The following is a 22093-nucleotide window of genomic DNA, read 5'->3' as shown; positions in this document are numbered from 1 at the left end:
TCCACTCTGTGACGAGGTATCACTGATTGACACTTGGCCCTGGGCGCTTCAGGGCTTAAAACTGAAGCGCCCAGATCCGAAGCAATCCGTGGCGTTCCCCCCTCGTCATGAGGGGGAGGGCCTTGAGGCACCTTTGCAAGGCTGAAGAGGTCACACCCACTGGGCTGTGACTTCTTCAGCCCAGCAAAGTTCAGCACAGGCAGCCAGGACTCTGCGCACTTAGCGCATGCCCAGCTCCTGGCTGTCTGACCTGAACCAGAAGAGTGTCTGTCAGGCTGACTTTTGTTCAGCATGACAAATACTCTTCACTTCAGGAAAAAGGTGAGGGGGCGTGGCCCCTCAGCCTGTATGTACGGGCTGCTGCTGCAATTAATTGGTTGGGAGAAAAAGGCCTGTGCTAGTCACCATGGGAACATGTATAACCTTGTGATTTTCCCCAAATCTGCCCTGCATTAAAAGCTGAAAGGATTTCATAGAGTGGTTTCTGAATGCTCACAAAAGGCAGCTAGGCTTTCTTGGTCCCCCTACAGTAATATTCTCTGCTCTCTTTTAGTGCTACTGTGCAATTAACCAAGTATATTTTTAACAAATATTCAAAATGTATGTCTATATGCAATATTCATTTTAACTGATGTCAATGACCTCTCCTTTGGCAGTGCAGAAAATGTAACAAAGAAGTTTACTTTCTGTACAGAGTTGTGGTTCAGAAAGTCATTCAAAGAATCAAAGGTTCTGTTGGTGTTATTTTTTGTTTAAATAATATTAGTTTAGTGACATGAACATTTAAAATTGAAATTACAATTCTATTATGACGCACAGCTCTGTATTTTCTTAATATAGGCCTACCGAGACCTCGACTACATCTTGGTTTTAGAAATAGCCATGTTTTAATTTCTCATTGTCATTGCACACTTTAAAATGTGCATTGATGATTTGTGCTGATACACTGTTCTTGGAAAGCAATCTTTGCTCTCCAGGGTCTCCTCCTTGTCTGTTCACTGTGGGCCTATTCATTCACAAGACTTTTATTGTTTATGTAATCAGATTTGTGTTAACAAGTCAGATGACATTAGGTCAGTGAAGACTCATTATTATTCGTTTAGGGAGATGGGGCTAGGACAATGGTATTTTATGCTATTTGTTATTGCTTTAATATGATTTTATTATATTTTGTAACATTTGCTTACACTATGGTGAACCAGTTCTTGTGTGCCATGTTCTCTAGGAGTGTTGCCATATTTTCTATTGATTTGCTGCATATTCTGAAATTGGACTATTTCTCAGATTTTGCTGGTGCTGCATCTATTTTAAATGTTTAGCCTGATGGCGAATGATTTCTGATCTTTATGCTTATGACTAAGTATTGTGAATTTCAATTGGCTTTCATATATGTTTGTCTTCTGTAGTGCACTTTAATATTTTAATAAACCTCCATAGTTTTTCAAATTACTGATCTTGAGCCCCTTTTGAGTCCAGGCTAATTTGTAGTGACTATTATTTGAAACACCTTTTTCAGATCGCATCTTTAGGGACAGCTTTCCTCATCTATTCTTGAGGACAACAATGTCCCAGACCCTGTTTTAAGTGCTTTATTTCTATTATAGTGACTATGAGAAATAGCGCCAACAGTCTACACCTGAGATTCAAAAAATAGAGAGCTCAAAAACCACAGGGAGCTGTTATTAAGACACTGTCATACATAGTCAAGAAGAAATTAGAGTCAATCTGTGGGCCTTCTGGGAGGTATGACATTTGGTATGACTTCAGTCTGATGGCCACTAGGATGAAGCAAGGTGTAGGGCCAGTCAGGTAGCCAGTGAGGTGAAACAGGGTGTGTGACCAATCAGATGGCCAGTTAAAGGAAGCAGGGTAAAAGACCAGTCAGAGGGCCAGTGAGATGAAGCAGGGTATGTGACCAGTCAGAGGGCCAGTGAGATGAAGCAGGGTATGTGACCAGTCAGAGGGCCAGTGAGATGAGTTGGGGTGAGGGACCAGTCAGAGGGCCAGTTACGTGAAGCAGGGTGGTGGTGCCAGTCAGAGGGCAGGCTAGATGAAGTATACTGTGAGAGAGCAGTCAGAAGGCCAGTGGGATAAAGTGGGGTGTGAGATAGGTCAGAGTCCATGTGATGAAGCAGGATGCCTACACGACTGATAGAATGACAGGTCGCTGACACGGGGTATGCGGGAACATGGAACTGACACCAGGCCTACATTAACATGTTACTTCCACCGAATCTGTAGTCACGGCTGACACCAGGCCAACCGTAATACAACATTGACACCAGTAACTGCATGGACATATCACAGACTTACAAGGGGTAGCTTCAGGGTGGCTTTTGGGTGTTACACACCCTAATGTATTCTGTAATAAATAGTTGAGTACAGCTGGTTTAAGTCGGGTTATGGTAAGATGTTTGTTGGATTTCACTTGGGACTTTTACATACACATTGAGACAAACGCACACACATTTGTCTCTGTTTTAAAGGGCTGAAAAAATTGATATTTTACTAAATATAATTTTTTGAAGTACCTCTCTTAAAATCCGCTCTCCTCTCCCGCCCTACTGCTCGGTAAGCATCACTCCTGCCTTGCTTCTCATACAATGTATTTTAATCAGCCTGATTGTTGGGAAATCTGAAGCTGCTACACCCCTTCCCTGATCCACCCCCCTCCAGTCTTACTGACCAAGCTGCGCCCCTGCAGATATCAGACCTTTAGTGGCATGTCACTGACATTGGTTCAAGAGTAACATTTTATAGACACTGGCTCTGCAGTGACTGGGCCTTGACAAGAGAAGTAACGAGAAGTCTTGCAAACGAACTGCAGACATTCAGTCTTCCCAAGCCAGGTAAGGAAGGGGCCTCTTTTTTTTTTTTTTATACATCCGCCTCAACCATTGTGCACTGTAAACGATCAAAGGAGGAGTGAAAAAAGAATTTACAGAAGTAGAGGGGCCAAAAGAGATACTACTCTGTTTCATTTAAAAAATATATATTTTGGGTTGCTGGTATCGCAGTACCAGCACCTGCTTCCACGATACCCAGCATGGCCAACCTTCTGGTACAAAGGTACCTGTAACTGTACTGCAGTACCAAAAAAAAGTTTAACATAAAAAAACTCAAGCACTGCAAGTAGCCCCTCAAATTCTGGTTGTTTCCTACTTTACTGTGCACTAAATAGTTACTGTGAACTGCTTGACTTGGTGTAAGAGCATGATATTGGGAATATTGGCATAACAACAGAGATGTGGAATTTAACAAACTATCTACTTGTCCATGGGACAGGTTGCTTCATAAATCTACTTGTCCATTTGGTGCCATGCAGCGCAGCAACAAATTATGGCAGCAATACCATTATTTAAGGGCTCTGATAATAGCTTCTCTGATTATGCCATGGCTCATACTGTAGTAGGGTTTGAATACTAGCAAACCCCTTATTTTGCCACCTTCCGACAGATGTACATACTGAGACTGTAGGTAACAATAAGCAGTAGTTCCACGTTTAGAATGCCTTTTTGAGTCTCTGCAAACCTATGAACCTGCATGTTTTAGTGATTTTTACCTGCTCTTCTCTATTTGTTTTCCATACTGAGAAAGCTTGTAAATTTATTCCTGGCAGTTGGCGAAAAAAGTAATTGGAGGGAAAGTGAACTTGTAAATGCTCAACAGATTTTCGCATGAGCATGTCCAGACATAGATATATGCTTGAGCTAAAATGTGGTTCACAATTATTCTTTTCCTAGGAGTACCATTTCCTGGCCTATTTCTATAAATTCTTGGTCATTCATTAGTCATAAATCTGAGCTAATGCAAGGACATATACCATGGGTTCCCTTTTGTGACTTCCTTTAAGAATTGGGCCCCTAATTATGTCTGGCGTTAACCAAGACATTTTGTTTTTATAACAGTTCTGTCTCTCTCTCCGTCTATAGGCTGACTTCACTGTGAGTGGCAGCATTGTGTTCTTTCACAAGGAGCATATTGGCACACAAAGTAGTTTTGTTCAGTTCCAGAAACTACTGTGGCAATGTGTGCTTTTTGAGACCAAGAAATATTTTTCCTTTCCAAATGTTTGTTTTAATAGTGAGGGCCCAGCAGCTCCCACAACAATAAACTTTTCCAAAAAACATGCCAAAACAAGACTTGCCTTAAAGAAACCAAAAGGCTGACAACCAATGTTGAATCTACTGACTTTGACAATGCTCGTTCATTTTCATGTTTCCTATAATCTTTTTGAAACTGGTTACACTGATTTTTCCATTATGGATATATCTTTTAGAACTACCAGCAAGCATCAACACATTTTACTAAATGATGCTCCAACTAGCAGCTTTTAGCTAAACATTTTTCCCTCACTGTAGTTTCTTAATGAACGTTTTGATTTGCATCTAATTAGAGAGCATTCTGGGGGCATTATATGTAGCCTCATATTGTTTAATTTTGCAAATGAATGTTCACATTTTTATACTGGAACTACTATCAGTAGTGCTGCCCCAGCTTACATTTCCTTAGCGCACGAGCTCACCCTAATAATAAAGGCTTTGCATTAATGAACCATAAATACAAGTTCAAACAGCATTAACATACAGACATAAATGTTACCTTTACTGTAGACAATGCCCTTCCTTGATCTGTAATGTGATATGCTAAACTGGCAGCCAAAGGGTTTGTGCTACAGGGGGTTGGGGCCTACTTGTCCCAAGGACAAAATAAATATGTAAACTTGTTGTCCATGACCAATATGTCCGGGGCATCAGGAGATTGGAATTCCACACCCCTGAGGGGTTTGGGCCTACTTGTCCCAAGGGCAAAATAAATATGAAAAATTCTCCTTGACCCCCAAATAATACATCCAGGGCATCGGGCGATAGGAATTCCACACCCCTGAACAAGCGAGAATTTTGCTGGGAGAAGGAAATTGTGCATGGGCCAGACTGTAACATGCATATTTGTGAGGCAGTAAACAATGATTTTCTGTGTGAATTTAAAGTGTCTGTTGAAAAAATGGGAATTTGACCTTTGTACTGCTGTACATATGCTTGAATCTGAGTTTATTAGTAGAGTTTTTCTGCATTACATGTTATTCATACACCTCTAAGTCTCATGACATGAGAGGCGGAGGAGTATGTGTAAGGGTCCGGCAGAGTGAGAGGCAGACAGAGGTGATGAGTGAATGGCATACAAGCAGAGAGAGTGTCAGAGAGGGAGAGAGAGAGGGAGTATTTAAAGGAAGAGCGCTAGAGAGCGAGGAAGAGAGGGCTGGATAAAGACTACTTCTTGGTGAGTCAGAGGTGATCAAAAGAGAAATTGATAAAAAAAAAGGGAACATGGGTGGGTAGGGCATGGAGAACTAGAGCGACAGAGGAAGACCGTGTGAGAGACTGGAAAGTAAGAGAAAGGATGGAGAGAGCGAGCAGCAGAGAGGTCTGATAGACAGCGAGAGAGAGGCGACCGGCCTGGTTTAGTCATTGGTGGCATGGAGGGTTCCCTGGTTTCTGGAGGAAACGCTTAGTTCAAAGGAGAGTTTGCAGGTGGAGTTCCCCTCGCCATTGTGAGGAATAGTCTCCTCGCGGGCCTTGCCTCCCCGATAAATAGAGGATTAGCAGTTACTTTCTGGTCTAGGCCAGACCCAGTATAGATTCTTTGTCGCGTGTTGGCTAACCATCATGCTTACTTTCCCTGCGTTGGGTAAGTTATCCAATCTCCTCTTTCTTGTCTGGTACCAATGAAGTTCCTTTCATAATCGTATTGGCCTCACGTTACTGATCTTTTCCCGCCCAAAAAAACCCAAAACTTTTCATCGTGGAATTTAAGACAAGCAGGTTTATGCGGGTACAGCCAAGGGATAACTAGTCCTTTAATCCGAGAATGAGCCTCTCCCAGGCCTCCAGACTCCTGGACTGGCACTGCCCGCGCCTCTGCCCCGTGGAGAGCCCGTTCCCACCACATGCCAGTGAACTGAGGGGCGGGGCGCCTATAAATAGCTTCCTGTGTTTAGCAGCGCTGGCCGCGGCCACGAGGGCGGATGCATTTATTTTCGTTTGTCAGCAGAAAAACCTGCAGACTTGTTGCCTCGGTGCTCGTGGGCTACAGGCCCCGAAGCAGCCGCCTCCCCGGACGCCTGCTGCCCTTTCAGTGTGTAATGTGACAAACCACACCTGTGGGTTCTGGGGTTCTGTCGGTGTCGCACCGTCTGCCTCACTGAGATGGCCACAGGAGGGCTCCTGGGTAACGTGTGGCAAACCAGTGCCCTGGGTGTGTGTGGGTGTGTGTGGGTGTGTCGGTGTGTCGGTGTGTTGGCTGTGATATGCATTGCTGCACGGCACAGGGCTGTCTGGACTGTGATTTCTTCTGTCTCTCTCTGAGCTGTCTGTATTGGGCATCAACAACACTAAGTCTATCGGCTGTCTATGTTGTGTGTTGATGCACACTTCTGGATAGTCTACATTGTGTGTCGCTCTGTCTCTGAGCTGTCTGTATGGGGCACTACTATAAGTCTCTCTGCTGTCTAGGTTGTGTGTGGCTGCACAGGTCTGCATTGTGTGTCGCTCTGTCTGTATTGGTAGCTACCATAAGTGTCTGGGCTGTCTAGGTTGTGTATTCAGGCTTCAGAAGTCCAGACTGTCTGGATTGTGTGTTCCTGTGCGCATCTGGACTGTCTGTACTTGGCGTGCTGCGAGGCTCTGGGCTGTATGAGTTGTGCGTTGCTGCAAGGTTATGGACTGCCTGGGTCGTGTGTTGGATCTGGGCTTCCTTGATGTGCACTAATGCCCAGCGCTGCACTGATTGGGTTGTGTGTTGCAGTTCGGGGCTGGTCTGTCTGGGCTGTGTTTTGCTGTATCTCTGAGTTGTTTGTATGGGGCGTTACTGCATGGTTCTGTACTGTCTGGGTCGTGTGTTGGATCTGGGCTTCCTTGATGTGCACTGCTGCCCAGCGCTCCACTGAGTGGGTTGTGTGTTGCAGTTCGATGCTGGTCTGTTTGGGTTGTGTGTTTGCTGTGCACCTCTTAGCTGCCTGGGTTGTGTGTTTGCTGTATGCCTCTTGGCTGCCTGGGTTGTGTGTTTGCTTGCTGTATGCCTCTTGGCTGCCTGGGTTGTGTGTTTGCTGGCTGTATGCCTCTTAGCTGTCTGGGTTGTGTGTTTGCTGTATGCCTCTTGGCTGCGTGGGCTGTGTGTTTGCTGTATGTCTCTTGGCTGCCTGGGTTGCGTGTTTGCTGTATGCCTCTTAGCTGCCTGGGTTGTGTGTTTGCTGAATGCCTCTTGGCTGCCTGGGTTGTGTGTTTGCTGGCTGTATGCCACTTAGCTGCCTGGGTTGTGTGTTTGCTGTATGCCTCTTAGCTGCCTAGGTTTTGTGTTTGCTGTATGCCTCTTGGCTGCCTGGGTTGTGTGTTTGCTGGCTGTATGCCTCTTAGCTGCCTGGGTTGTGTGTGTTTGCTGTATGCCTCTGGGCTGTCTGGGTTGTGCCTTCCTGCACTCCTTTGGCCCCTCTGATTTGTGCATCCTACGAAACTCTGGTCTGTCTCTGTTGTGCATTGCTGCACGCTTCTCTGCTGTTTGTGTTGTATGTTGATGCAAGGTTATGTCCTCTCTAATTTGTGTGGCACTGCACACTTCACTCTGAACTCTATTTACCAAGCTGCCCGACTGTCTTTCCCCAAGAAGCTCTGTGACCATGTGCTTTACAAACCTACCTGAACCAGTACATTGAATGCTCTACCACTGCACCTTACAATGTGATTGTACATTTCTGGAGGAAACTCTAAATTCGCAGTAGAGCCCGTAAACTGGAATTCTCCACAATTTGGATATTATTTTGGAGAAAATTCAGCTGGTGGTTTGAAGTCAGGATTTAGAATTTCATCCAGAAATTACGGAATGTTTACTTCCCACCAAACTCTAAATGAGGCCCTTATTACAAATGGGCCTACACCATCCGTATTCGTCAGGTAGGTTGCAATTTGGGAATAGCCAAAATCACAGAGATGGTGACCTAGTGAGGTCAGCAGACCACCATGCCTGTAAATGCTTTTTCAATAAAGCTATTTTTTTTGTAATGCAGCCTCTTTTTCTTTAAAGGAAAGCGGGCTGCGTTAAGAAAATGAAGTTTTCTTTCCATATTTTAAGAGTAGGCAGTGGTCGGTGGGACCACTGTCTGTTCCTAAAAAAAATGTTTGCACCCACATTTTGCAAATGGGAAGGGGTCCTTCCGGGACCCCTTCCCATTTGCAAATGGATTACCACCAACTTGAAGTTGGTGGTAAATTGTGAATGTTTTGTTACCATTCCGGTTGCAAAACAATCATACATCTCCCTGCGACTCACTATTAGGAATGACGCCCTTAACACACCCCTTTCTAATAGTGACTCGCAAAGCCTATTTTGCGATTCAGTAATAGGTTGCAGGCTTGCAAAATATGGTTAGTACATGCCAAAAGGCTACTTAGCGGCCACAAACAACCCGATTGCGACTGCTAAAAACTTGTGTACATGTGGCCATTAGTGAGCAGCTGCCATGTTTCAGGTTTCCTCACTAAACTTCTTGTTTTCCATAAACAAACTCCCAAACTGGTAGCTTGTTTTTGAACAATAAAAAAAGTAAACAATTCTAGGAGTTTTGTTCCTGGGCATCATTTTTCTATATATATTATTTTTTTCTGTTTGGGACTGCTAGGAGTACCCTGGCGGCCCCGAACGGACAAAAAAGTATATCAGACTGTCCACTGAAAATAGGGAAGATATTCTAATGTTCCTACACTGCTTGCCCCAACACTGCCAAGCCATGGGGGTAGGGCTTGCCACTTCAGAGCCAGTAGGGGCACTGCTGTTGAAAGCATGAGTGTCCGTTTGATGGTTTGCGTGCCAAATCTGGAATCAGTTTGGCGGACATGATATTGCACCCCGTTTGAGGACTTCAAATTGGGTCTTAACTTCTGAAACTCTACCTTACTTCTATATAAGAAGGCTCCGGGCAACACATTCCTGAACAAAACACGTCATGTCTACTTCTTGTGTGGATTATCTGCTTAGAACATGTCTCTACCTACTACTCTATTCATTAACAAGTAATGAAGTCATAAATGTAAGTTTCTTTTTATTTATTGATGAACCACCAATTCAAGAACTTGGATAACTGAATTGAGTGCTCTTAGGGCTAACAAGTAATAGACTTTTAAGGCATCCTGGGTAGGTGGGTCACTCCAGGCAAGGCCAGTAAGCACAATCCTTTAGCTGAACCTCAGTGTGAAATTAGTGCCACCCAAAGACGTGAATACTAACAATAGGGCCAGACTTGGATAGAAAATAGGCCCCAGCACCAAAATAAATGTGGCCACCATAAGCGAATCAGATCATGGCCAACCTTTAAATATCAACTTATAAAGCCACTCAGGTGTTGAGCAAGGTGTAGGAGGCTGCATGCGTTTGTTGTGGTTGCAGAAAATGTTTATGGTAATATCAGAGAAAAAAGGCCCTTCAGACCATTAAACACACCCTCAAACATGCAAAAACTGGCCCACACACTGACCCATCAGAAAACAAGCATTTGCAATGCAATAGTTCTTGTGTTTGCTCAAGTTAGAGCTATTGTAGTTGTAAATTCCCAAGTGGACTTTTCTTGCCACGTAAATTGAAAATAAAAAGTAAAACAGTTGACATAAGCAAGTCAATTCGAAGCACCACTGTTGCCATGAGCAGGAGCGTATGGGAAAGACACAAAAGAAAAAAGTTAGCTTGCAGTCAAACGTATTGGCAAAAGTGCAATTTTCCATGTAACGGGGTCGATGGCCAAAGCGGTAACAAAACTGCCCCAAGGGGGGACAAACGTAAAGCATTTACCAGTGATAACAAAGGATTTTTGAAAGGCATGCCCATGAACGAGCGGTAGTAATGGACGTGCGGTGGGCGAGGTTAAAAGCCCACAGACAGATAACAGGCCAAAGCGCTTGCACCCTCGCCCTAAAAAGAACCATCAAACCATATGACAGACCAACAAACAGGCAAAGACTGGCCCACACACTGACCCACCAGGCCATTAATTGCTACGCCACTGGATTTAAGCTAACCTGGCTGATGAAGGGTGATACCCTGAAACCGGACCCAGGATGCTTGAATCCTGTCCAGGGAGGACCTGGTTTGGCAGTTCGGGCTGGAATGCTCCTATTGGGAGCAGGGTCAAGACTGATTCGCACATAGCTGGGTCCGAACTGGGGTGACGTGGCAAGCAAACTAACGAAGGATTAAACCCAGATCTGTGATTTGGGGTGAGTGTTTGAAAAGGTTCAACACTCCGCCCAGCATTTTATTTTGTGATATTGCATCCCGCTGGCACTGCCAGCTTGCCCTATCCACCAGTCTGACCTTGACGGTCAAGGTGTTTTTCTCTCCTTTGAAGGTGAACCCCAAGCAGACCTTTTCTTCCTCACAATCTTTTTCAGTAGTTCCGGATGCTCCTTCATAAGTGATTAATACCTTGCATCACTAACAGCGCTCCTGGGGAGATGGCTCATTTGACTGGAGAATTTGTGGAGAAGTGTGGCTCAATGGTTAGAGTGGCAGACCCTGAAGCAGAGATCTGGCTCAAGACCAGGGTTCAAGTCCCGCTTCGGCAGGTCTTGGGCTCAATTCCCCTTGACCAGATAATTCTCGCCTCGGTGCCTAATCTAATTCATGGGTCCCACTCTGCAACTCTGGGCAATAGCTTGCTTAATCTCCACAACGGCCCCAACAGCGCTTGGATGCCTGGCTTCACCCTGGGGGTGCTCAGGAGTGGGTGCCTCACAGGGAAAAGCCAGGAGGGGTTCCATAGCGGTATGAGTACAGCGCCTTGAGACCCTAACGGGTGAGTAGTGCGCTATACAAATGCTAATTTACATTTACTGGCAGGTCCCTCTGGCTAGTCCAGAAATGAATGACGCGCGAAGGTCCTTCCAATACAGGGTGTGATGCGAAGTGATAACAGCACGAGCCAGTCAGCCATGTGCTAAGTACATGACCAGACTCCTGGCTGCAGCTTTACAATTACCCACCCATCTGGCTAAGTGTAATCGATGCAGTATTCAATTACTGTTAAATTTTGCTTCACGCGCGCCTCTCCTGTCACCAGAAGATATTTGTGTTTGTTAATCTTGGCAGGGCTCAGTGCAATCTAGATTGATGAGCGGAAGTTCTCAAGATAACGTGCCAGGCGTGCATATATAGTGGAGTAGAGCACCGCATCCTGGTGGCGATTGAAAATGTCCCAAATGACCGATGCAGTACTCGACGCCATTTTCTCCAGCTGTTATATATTTACTTATGGTGCCCAAGACAAAAACAAGTGACATACTGCAGTGCACACATAACTGATGTGAAACTATCTCTTGCAACGTCATCAAATGTTACACATCTTCTGTAACCATTGCAGCTCCTTACTGTAAGCTGCAAAGCTCTTACTCCTTTGATATGTAGCAGCATTAGAGAAGTGTGAACATAAAATATTTTAATTTAAGCCACCACCTGCTCCTCATCTCCTGATATTGGAAAAATACTTTTTTTTTGTAACGTGTAAGTGAGCTTCTTCCTAAAAGAATGTGGAAGTTCATAGTGGTGGGCAAGAACACACTGAGACCAATTCACAAAGGCATTTATAAGAGCCAGAAGTATTACTCCAGAGGTACTATCTCACACTTAAATGCCTTAGTAACGTGGTTCTAGTCTCTTTAAGCTAACACTAAATTAATGTTTCTGCTTTGGTGGCTTTCTTTTTTTAATGGCCACTGTTTTAGCACTCATGAAAAACTTTTTTCTTATATGCGTATATTCCAAACTGTGTGGCCAATTCACGAAGGCACTGATGAGTGCCATGGGCTGTATTAAGTAAAGGGCGCATTGTCCCTCTTTGTGCCACGGCGCACCCTCAAGCAGGCGCCCTAGATGCAAACACGGCGCACCCTCAAGCAGGCGCCCTAGATGCAAACCGTGACCGTGAACCCTATTACAGACGTTGTGCATCCCCTAGAGCCGCTGCAAACGTGTGGCTTCCTGGGCAGCAATGCATTAGTGGAAGACACAGCCGGCGCTTGAAGTATCTGCTCCATCAACCGCTGTACAGATGGCATACGGCACCCTTTAGGGACCTAGATCCACCTGCAGGGGATGTCCAGCAACCAACGGACTCCAATTCATCTGTTTAGAGGGCACACTTGGGGGAGGGGTGGGTCCACTCACTGAGCACCACCTTTTTGTGTCGCACAGTCAGTGCGCCTTCTGATGTCGTCTTTGCCTCGGCGCCTGTGTCTATAATAGAGTTTAGGCACAGATCAAAGAGTTTCCCAAATTAGCATGGGACATGCAGCAGTGCAAATGATGGAACACTCCTCCTGGGATCACACTGATCCAATATGTACATCGGTGCAATATGTACTGTATGTAAGTAAGAGGCCGCACAAGAGTGCACTTAGGTAATATGGTGCCAGGAGTCAGGGCCAGCTTTAGAGCGTTGGGGCCGCACCAGGTGCTGATCTGGATTGAGGGTCGCTGACCTCAGGGGGACGCGGTGTTTAGCAATACCTTGTGAAACTTGCCATTCAAAAGCAACTGATGAAAAGTTCCTTTTGCGTCCAACCGTCAGGAAGCACTCAACATGTCAAGATACCTCTTGTGATTAATATTCCTGCTATGGAGAGAAGGCAGCTTTGACTCACATAAAGTAACAAGGAGGGTTGATCTGCCTGCTGCAAAGAACAGAACTATATTTTATGTGGACAGCTGAGTGGATTACCAAAGCCAGCCCTTACCGGCCCCTTAGAACAATTGAATGTATGTGAGAGAGTGGCTATGGAGAGATGAGGGGCGCATTTGCAGGGTGGTAGTGAGGGAATTTGAGGAGGTGGTCATGGGGGGTGCCAAAAAAGTCTAATGCACAGGGCGCCACCAGCGCCAAAGCCAGCCCTGTCAGGAGTGCTACGTTACAAACTCTTAAATTACTTTGTTGATTGGCTGTATTGTCTTTGACACTATTAAAGTTCTTTATTGAGGAGTTTTGTAAAGTGTCACAATCTCAACTTGTGGCCGGTGACAATGTTATGTTCCGAAGGCAGAGAAAGGGGCACGGGTAGGTGAAGCTCAACTGAGTGAGAGGTGCTGTGGCACTGTCTATAATTCCCTAGCATTCCCCTTCCATTGCATGTGTTCAGCTGGGAGCTAGCCGGAAACATAGGCCTTTAAGAGATTACTGCACAACAGACTCTTGCATTCTGCATTTAAGCAGGGGTTCAAGGTATTCCAGAGTTTAGAGTCAAGGATCAATATCACAGATAGGACACACTCCCTGGTCTGCGCTACAGTGCACAGTTAGCCACTGTAACCCATTACAATGGAACAAAGGCCACGAAGAACCACTACCAGGTATCAGCCACAGTGCATTTTCCACCACAGTGAGGTACAGGTCTGATATAGAGTTTGGCAGAGGGTTTAATGTCCATCAGGACAATGGAGTACTTTACTTGAGTTGAAGGAACTGTCATCCTTCAATGGCATTTTTAGGGTCGAGCCTGCGTTGCATGCGCTCGCGCATGCGTATCGCAGCAAGACTCTTTTGTATTTAGAAAAGGGCTCGGAGCCCTGTCAACTTCACGTCAGTGTTTTTTATTGGTTCGTGGGCTTCCCTAATAAAATCTGCTTGCTTTCATTAGTCGAAGGCACCCATATGTCATGCCTTTTCCGGTGGCAAGCCCTCCTCGAGCGCAGCAACCAAGTACAGAAAACATGTGAGGCTCGCTGTTTTCCATCGGGCTCGTGGACTTTTTTTTTCTCTAATTTACGAGCGCGATCTCGCTTGGCAGAAGTCGAGCGCTTTACATACTTGATTTCACTTTTTCGGGTTATGTACATAAATGCACTTTTGCCCAATAGGTGAAAAGTCGGATTAAGAGTTTATAACGCAATCGGCTCTAACATGAGCAAACGCGAGACCCGTTGCATTGTAAATGCTTGTTTCTTTTACCTCTTCTGCTATGCAAGTCAAGAAACTATTCCACCAGTTAATTTGAAATCTATAGGGTTTTATGTTATAATTACAGCTTATTTAAACTGCTCAGTACCTCTCCCTTCAAATTAATATAGAAATGCTGTTATATTTCCCTTATTTTCAGTATAATATTCACTCTGGCACAAAGCAGTATAGTGTTCTTCAACTTTCTCTAGAGGAACAGAAGCCGATGATGTTGTATTTTTTAGTTCATGCTGTATTTTACTTCATGATGTGTATTCTTGTACATGGTTGATTTGGGGGATTTTTCTCCACTCAGTCTGTCCAAATCAAAAAGCTTGTATTTGAGCTTTGAAGTAGATTTTTCTCAATGGAGTTTGCATGGGCAGTTTATAGTCCATTAGAATTTTTGATGGGATACCTTTGTTTTTCTAAATACTCAAATTAATAAATCTGAACCCCACAGAGTACTTTTATCAAGCAGCAAAGCATGGTATTTTTCTGTATATTCCTTTGTTGTGTGTAGATTTCGGATAAGGGCGGTGGACAGGCTTTGAAGTTACAATCCCTCACCCAACTCTAAGTTTGGTCTAGTAGTAAATTTTTAGTTCTTGAGAATATTAGTACATTTTATGTTGTTATCATTATAAATTGTTAGAAACTTTTGTTACTATGTTAATTCTGAACCTTCAGAAACTTACATTTCAGAAAATGTTAATCATTGAATGAGATCGTTTTTGACTTTATTTCTTTTATTTATTGTATATTCAAGGTTATAAATGGATGGAAGTTTCCCAGCACTTCTTGGGATATGTCAGTATTGTGTTCTTTAAGGATGACACCCGAGGACTCAGTTGAAGTTGATGTTGTTTCTTTTAGGCTGTCGAAAGTCTCACTCACTTCTTTTCCACAGCAGAAGCTGTGAGGTCGCGATCTGCGACTTTTAGTACTTTAGCACTGACACCTGTCACTAAATACTTAAGACGCCTCCAATGTGCCCGAGGCTGGATTATTCCTTCTTTTCAGTATATGTCGCATTTAAAAGCTAAAAGTGTGTTTCATCTTCTTGAGTTTTTGTATGTTGCATCTTCATTGTTTTCCATTTGCTTATATTTTATGACCGTAAAAAATTTATTTAGGATGTACCATATTTAAAAAAAATACAATATTGTTTTTTTATTTAGATTGTTTTCTTCCTTAAAAAAAATTCCAACAAATTTAAAATGTAGCCCCAAGGTTTCTTCCTAAATTTGGGATTAAAGTTATACGATTTTGGAATTCCAAAAAGTTCCCAGCAGTATGCATGGGAATCAGCAGCAGTTGCAGGTTCCCAGTACTCCTGGTAAACATTTGTGAATTTCATTCAGGGAAATGTGGGGACATGTCCCCATATGAAACAAGCATTAGCAAATTCAATAGGTATGGCATTGACTGCAGCCTCTAGTGTGTGCTGAGGTTCGTTTTTTATTTTTTGTAATACAGTTTTATTTAAAAAAACATAGAAATGGCTGCCTGTGCTTGCACACTCGTGCCTTTTTAATGTTTTTGTAAAAATGTTTTACACAGATATTCAGAGATCGTCGAACCTGAGTATGCATGTGTACGCTTTCGTAAGCGGATGTCTTTGAATAGGTTTGTAATAAAGTTTTACGAAAATATTTAAAGATGGCCGCTCTTCCCTGCACACGCATGCATAAGTATGGGTGATCATTTTGAAATGGCTAAAAGCTAATTTATAGTTGGCTGCCATTGTGTGTGGATGTGCACCCAGTGGCAGCCATTTTGGAATGGGTCAAATTGGATGCCGAAGTAATGGTGGCTTGGGCCTGGTTGCAGTGTATGGCAAATATGACACCTCAGACACTGAATTGATCAAAAAGGGAAGGTAAAGATCGAAAAAGACTCAATCTTCATCAATCTGCTTTTAGTAAAAACTCAGGGTAATTCTGTAGACTAGCAGCATTAAGTTGTGGGACAAAAAAGAATACTGTTGCCTCTGTTTTGCCTCAAGCATGGTCCAGCTACATCAACGAGGTGTAGGCAGGAAATAGAATTGAGCAGACTAATGAACTGTTATTAGATATCTTTATGCCTCAAACTCAATTTTTTCAGGTGACCATTCTACTCCTGGGCAAACAAATAGCCAACCATATAAAAAGGCAGGACATTCTGGGGACGTGAGTCCAGATCAAATCATGATCCTAGTTATGAAAGATCGTCGTTTTTCTATAAAACATATACTGAGTTTGTTTAAAGGAAGCATTGAAACATAACGGAATTTAAAAAATAAAATCACACAAATTGCTCCCCTTATGACAATAGGCAGGATCTCCTTAAGAAGAGACTTACAAGATCTAAAAAAAACTGGGCATACGAGAAAGAAATTATTCCCCACAAACAATCGGGTTTCAGACCAATATGAAGCATTGATGCTGTTGTTTAAACATTAATTGATAAATGTCTAATTTCTAAATCTCACATAATCTATTCAGTTTCATAGACTTTTTCCACAGCTTTGCTCGATTAGACAGACCAGTCCATTGGAGGACACACTTTGAGCTAGGCATCCCTCCAAGTATGTTGAGTGTTAATTGCATTGCATGCCACAACACAATGCACAGTACTGATGGGAGAGGACAAGGGATTATCACCGGAGATAAACACTGGTAATGGTTTCAAGTAATCCTTCATATGGACATCGGTCTTGTTACTCCTGTTTTGAAGGTGTTCCATTTCCATTCCCTACTTGGAAGTGGGTTCATTCCTGCCCTTGACAGGAGTAAATCTCCAATCATTTTGAGGAAATGTCTTTGATCACCGCCTCATCCTGCGGTGAAACCCAAGCTACCAAGACCTTACTAGTTAAGTGCGAGTGACTATGAGAATGAATTGCTACCTACCACATCACCAGGGGTAAACTCATATGTATGTGTGCACTGGTTGTACATTAGACGGGTGGGCATTAGAATCTGCACCTGAGTTAGTCATTCTTGTACCACATTTGTTGAGGGGGTGCAAACTTATCAAGGGTCGCCCGGGTGGGAGATGGCATGGAGAGATAACAGTGGTGTACTGCCAGAAAAAAAAAAAAATTACTGGTACCACTACCCTGTATACTGGATTGAGTTGTGTAGTATTCAGTACTGCTGTGAGATTAAAAAGTACTTCCTCTCCTAAAAAGACAAGGACCTGACTGGACATTGAGTTATTATGCCTGCTGATTGTTGAGTTCTGCACCCGTGCTCCAAAACCCGCCCCCATGGGAAGGCTGTATAACTGCTCCCCCTCACTGCCCAAATCAAGCACTGAAAGGGCTGTGCTTGCCCTAGTGCACAGAGCATGGTAGAATGGACCCCAGGACACCGGTGACAAACAGCGTCAACCACCACGCTGAGCCCAGAGCCTCTGCCTGCCCTCAAGCCCCCCCAAATGGGATCTGCCACAAACCACGTGATATTGCAAATCTCAAGAATGGCTGTCACATATTGGTCTATTACATCTGGCCCTGAGGTTCTATATAATTAAATAATATATTAGTATGTGTATGCATTTTTATTAAACTGAAAATACACAGATATTTTAAATAAGTGAATAAAACTGATGTCACTGCTGCAGCTGCATTTCCCCTAATCTTCCATCGAGGCAAAGATATATAATGCATTTTCATAGAAAATAATCGCTGGTTGAATCGCTCCTATTCAGAGGCAAAAGAAGTGGGTAACAGTTGGGTCAAGCACATTTTTATGTTCCTACCTCCTTTTTAATTTATTTATTATCATTTTTTTTTTTTTACACAGCTTTACCTGTCTCGCCAGGCTATTTTTTTCAAAAACATACATAACACATTATATAGAAGGGCTTTAGTCAAGGGCCTTCATCCATTGGTCTTTTAAATTGTCATTCACATTTGGCTCCTGCTCCCACAGCACACAGGTGGGTATCTGTTGGATAGTCCACTTTTCTCATTGACTCACATCACTTTGACTGATGGTACAAAGCCTGTGCACGGTGTTCTTATCTGTTTAAAAATAATTCCTTTCTCCTCGGTGACAAAGGTGGTTCAAAGTGTTCTTTCTCATTGTATTTTTAGATTAACAATATTATTTGTATTTATTTTGCATGCAATTTGAGTGTCCAGATTGATGGTAATTTCTTGTCCCTTTTTTAAAGTTGTAATAAAGTATCTATGTGACATTGTAACATTTAGCTGCCTACACTGTTAATCCTTGTTCAAGTGCTGTATTCTTGATTCTTTCTCAAACAATAATGATCAAATGATTGGCACAAGTGAAAGGTTTGCCATTTGAAAACCATCTCTAGTAAAACAGCCACATCAGTGATTTAAAAAAATAAATACATTGCAAGCATATGTCAGCCGCTCTTAGAAAGTGGAATGTTTTATTTTATTTTTGCGACACATGCTTGCAACAAAACCATAACAAGATAAGCTTGCAAAGGCCAGACCTATCAGCTTTGCCAATGCTTGTTGAACATTGGTAAAAAAAACGGGGCAACGCTACATGGTGGTACTTCTGAAGTCACAGCTCCTCCCTCAGCCAGGCACCATTTGTGGTCTTTACATAGAAACTGTCTTGTTTGCCCTCGGGAGCCAATGGAAGAGGGGGAGGGGTCAGTAACATGGCTGCCAAGAAAGGTTTGCGTGACAAAAAATTTATTGGGGCGCAAAAATACCTTGAAACTGCCTGCTCGGTAACCCTTTTTCATTGAAAACCCGTATTTTTATTTCTTTCTACGTTACTGTATTTAAACGGAGGCAAGGGTGCTCAGTGAGTTAAACACTCACTTCTGACATCTGCAGTAATCGGCAGGCCACCGGGTTGAACCGTGGCAAGACTAACTCGGCCTGACATCCTTAGCAGGTTGGTAAGGCGACTATTACTCATTTCATTGGGTAATAGTAACACTTGGTACTTACAGTGTTTAGAAACATCTGAAGTGTTGTACGAAGATTTACATATTAAAATTTAGAAAACAGTTCACCATTATTAAATGTTTATCAAGTGTATTAATACGTGTCCTCGGGACCAAATCCTACTCGATAACAAATCCTACAAAAAAAGTCGAAATAACTGGAAACCACCTTTGCCAGTAATTGAACATGAATTGACACAAATGAACCCTAAATTATGTATTATATTTAATCATATGCCTTAAATTAAATATGTTACATGTTTTGTCTCCTTTAGCACTTGGGAGGGATTTTAGGGAAGCTGCAGGTGCTATGTAAATAAACAACAAATGAAACCGAGAGAATTTTACACAGCACACACCCCTTCTGTGTGCTCCATATTGCAGGACCACTGGGATTATGCGGGCGCCACGTGCACGGCGACTGGGATTATGCGATTCTGCAGCTGTGGCGTTTGTAGATTTTAGCAAAAAAAATGTTTCTAGCTCAAACTAATCAAAAGTTAGTAGAAATGCGACTACATGTGTTGTTGTGCAGTGGAAGGTACTTGGCAAAGATTGACTCTTCACTATTCAGTTGCATATTGCTTTATTTGTGCGCTGTACTAGTAAGGTGAAACGTGTTCATGTGTGAACATAACAAAATTAACTGAATTTATCACAAAATACGCATTATTATGCCGCATAATTTCCATTTTCCTGCCGCATAATTTAGTACACCGTGCCGCGTAATTTGGTCTTTCCTCCCCATATCATTCCAGTGACCCTGTTTATTGGAAAAGCTTCTGAGAGCGGGGGTGAACATTTGTTTGAGAATGTAGAAATGCAGCCGTTTAGTTCATATTCGATTTTGGTAGAAATAAACACTCATTAAGTCGAGTGACTTCAAAGCTCCCTTTTAATGACACCATATGGCCGCCCTGACCAAAACATCCGCTGTATTAATGTGCTGATATCAGACGTTTGTGGGATGAGAGGAGATTAGACCCGCTCAGCTGCATTAAGGATAGCGAGCTCGCCCCAACGGAGGCTCGGGCTCGCGTGTGCACCTGTCAGGTGGGCCCGGAAGGACCGCGCACCGGAAGGTGAGCACCGCAGGGACGGCCCGAGCATCCAAACACGGACCACCTGGGAGCGCACCCCAGCATGGAGCTCCGCTGACTACAAGGCAAGCGCCTCAAAGCAGAGCAGCCCGAAGGAATTCTTTAAACGAAATTCTCTGCTATCTGAACTCTTTTTTTTTATCTTTTCAGACATTAATATATGTTTTTGTGTCAATTTTTTGTATAAAATTTATGTAGCGCCGGCATACCAATGAAGTGGCCTCTTGGAGCTAGAACGTCCGGGCATCCAGCCAGATAGCATTAGAGCGGAACGGTGTTTCCAAGCCAGCTGCCTTCCAGAGCTGCACGGGTCCATTGTTGCAAATAGGCCAGGGGAGGAAACCGAACATCCCAGATTCACCATGTCTAGGATGTAATAAAGGCTTCTAGTGAGGAGGATCCATCCAGATATGACCGGGGTTCAACAAGTGCTGAGCTGTATCCACTGCGCGGTGGCATCTTCTAGAATAAGACCAGCGTACACTGTTGCGCACCCATTGTGGTAAGGCGGGGGCTTTAAGAAGATGCTTTCTTGAGCCTTGTGATTGTTCTACCCGAACATACCCATCCTTCCTTCAGCAACCAGGAGGAGCTGGAAGAGACCACCTTCAGTATAGTGGATGGACAGTACGTCACTACAGGGCAGGATTTTGGACAAAAAACATCTAATTCCCACTTTCAGAAAGTACATGGGATGCTCTCTTGGAAGCTCAGGAACATGTTTACATAAGTTAGACTTTCAATTTAAAAACACATTTTGTACTACCAGGTCCACACTTGGTCAAGTCAGGCAACATATGTCACTTTTGTAGAATTCAATCTGCAAGACATTTGTTCATGCTTGAAAAACACTGTTTGCCATCATTTACCACAAAACAATTGTGCCCAAGATCTTTATTCGAACTTGCACATCATTTATGCAAAGAGCAAAAAGAAATTGTCAAGGCTGATGCCAAATGGAAAAGTGATTAGAAGGTCAGTCCTGGATTTCAAGAGATTGATGCCAGTAGGGTATAACTGAGGTACAATGTCATCAGTGCCCATGGAGGGTGAGTCTTCGAGCCTAAGCCTGGCGGAGAAAGCGGTGTGCCGGATTGTCCATAGCGGGCCCAGACCGCGGGTGCTGCTTCTGCCACTCGCCCTGGAGCTGTGGCCCTATGTTCAAAAGTCACAGAGCCTGCAGAAAAAGAGGTAGGACAAGACCACCTTCTTGTGTGCTTTTCTGCCTTCTTTGTGCCACAATTATTTTTATTTCTCACCTGTGTACAGACCAGTCCATTTGGTGGTCAGGTTTCTACTCAATTGCTGATTGTTTGTGAAGTGGTGAGTTTTTAGGAGTTTCTGGAAGCCAAGTAGGGTTGGGACCTTTCTCAGAATGGGGCGGTGTTTCAAAGTCTCTCATCTACTTTCTAAACTGTCTCTCTTCTCCAGGGCAGATTTCTTGTAGTTGAGATGTTCCACATTGACAATGTTGTCACGTGGAGGCATAAGGATAAGTTTTATTTTTTTCATGGGATTTGTTGTGTTGCTTTACAAATTGTCATGGTTGACTACTACACCTGTGAATTCTCTCTGGATTCTCCTTTTGGCTTCTGTAGGTTCTTGGGGATACGTTTGTGAGTGAACATTTGCTGTGTGCTATTTCTCCCTGTCTTGTGTAGCATTCTTTGCTTTCTAGTTATTTGGTTTGCTTAACCCTGGATAAAGTAGATTTTATGATCTATTTTTACTCCCATGAGTGACTGAGCTATAATGACATAGTTCCTTTCAGTTTTGAATTTGTCATTATGTAGTTACCCAAGGTATAAGAAGGAGTTTTGTGTCGTCTAGGTCTTTCCTTTTTACGTCAGTACTAGTGGTATTGCCTTAGATTAGGCTGTGATCCTGGAGCCGGACCATGTTGGATGACGTATTTGGGGAGTTGACCTTTTGCCCCAACAAGAAGGACTTCTGCTTTATCAATGGTGTTGGTCAGCGAGTTTGGGACCAGATGGTTTCCTTAAGAAGGACGAGTGCTAATAGTGACTGTATCATGTGTTTGGTCCTTGGTTATTTTAGTAAGCAGATCATGTTATGTTGAGGTTTGCTGGTGATC

The 22093-nt window shown here is 43.4% G+C and overlaps 1 protein-coding gene across 3 annotated transcripts in view; it reads left to right on the top strand.

Annotated features, from left to right (window-relative positions):
• GPSM1 (G protein signaling modulator 1) overlaps window positions 1–22093 on the top strand; it is a 581170-nt gene that overhangs the window by 62981 nt on the left and 496096 nt on the right. Inside the window, exon 1 of one of the 3 annotated variants that reach the window (XM_069241619.1) lies at window positions 20963–21189. The exons of the other annotated variants lie outside the window; for them this stretch is intronic. Coding sequence (XP_069097720.1) covers window positions 21026–21189 — 164 coding nt within the window. The 5' untranslated portion in view covers window positions 20963–21025. Of the gene's footprint in view, window positions 1–20962; window positions 21190–22093 lie in introns of those variants that run through there. 3 annotated transcript variants of the gene reach the window in all.

The sequence above is a fragment of the Pleurodeles waltl genome, chromosome 6, assembly GCF_031143425.1.
Source record: "Pleurodeles waltl isolate 20211129_DDA chromosome 6, aPleWal1.hap1.20221129, whole genome shotgun sequence".
Lineage (NCBI taxonomy): Eukaryota > Metazoa > Chordata > Amphibia > Caudata > Salamandridae > Pleurodeles > Pleurodeles waltl.
The sequence above is the reverse complement of the archived record's forward strand: the minus strand, read 5'-3'. Positions and strand labels throughout refer to the sequence as shown.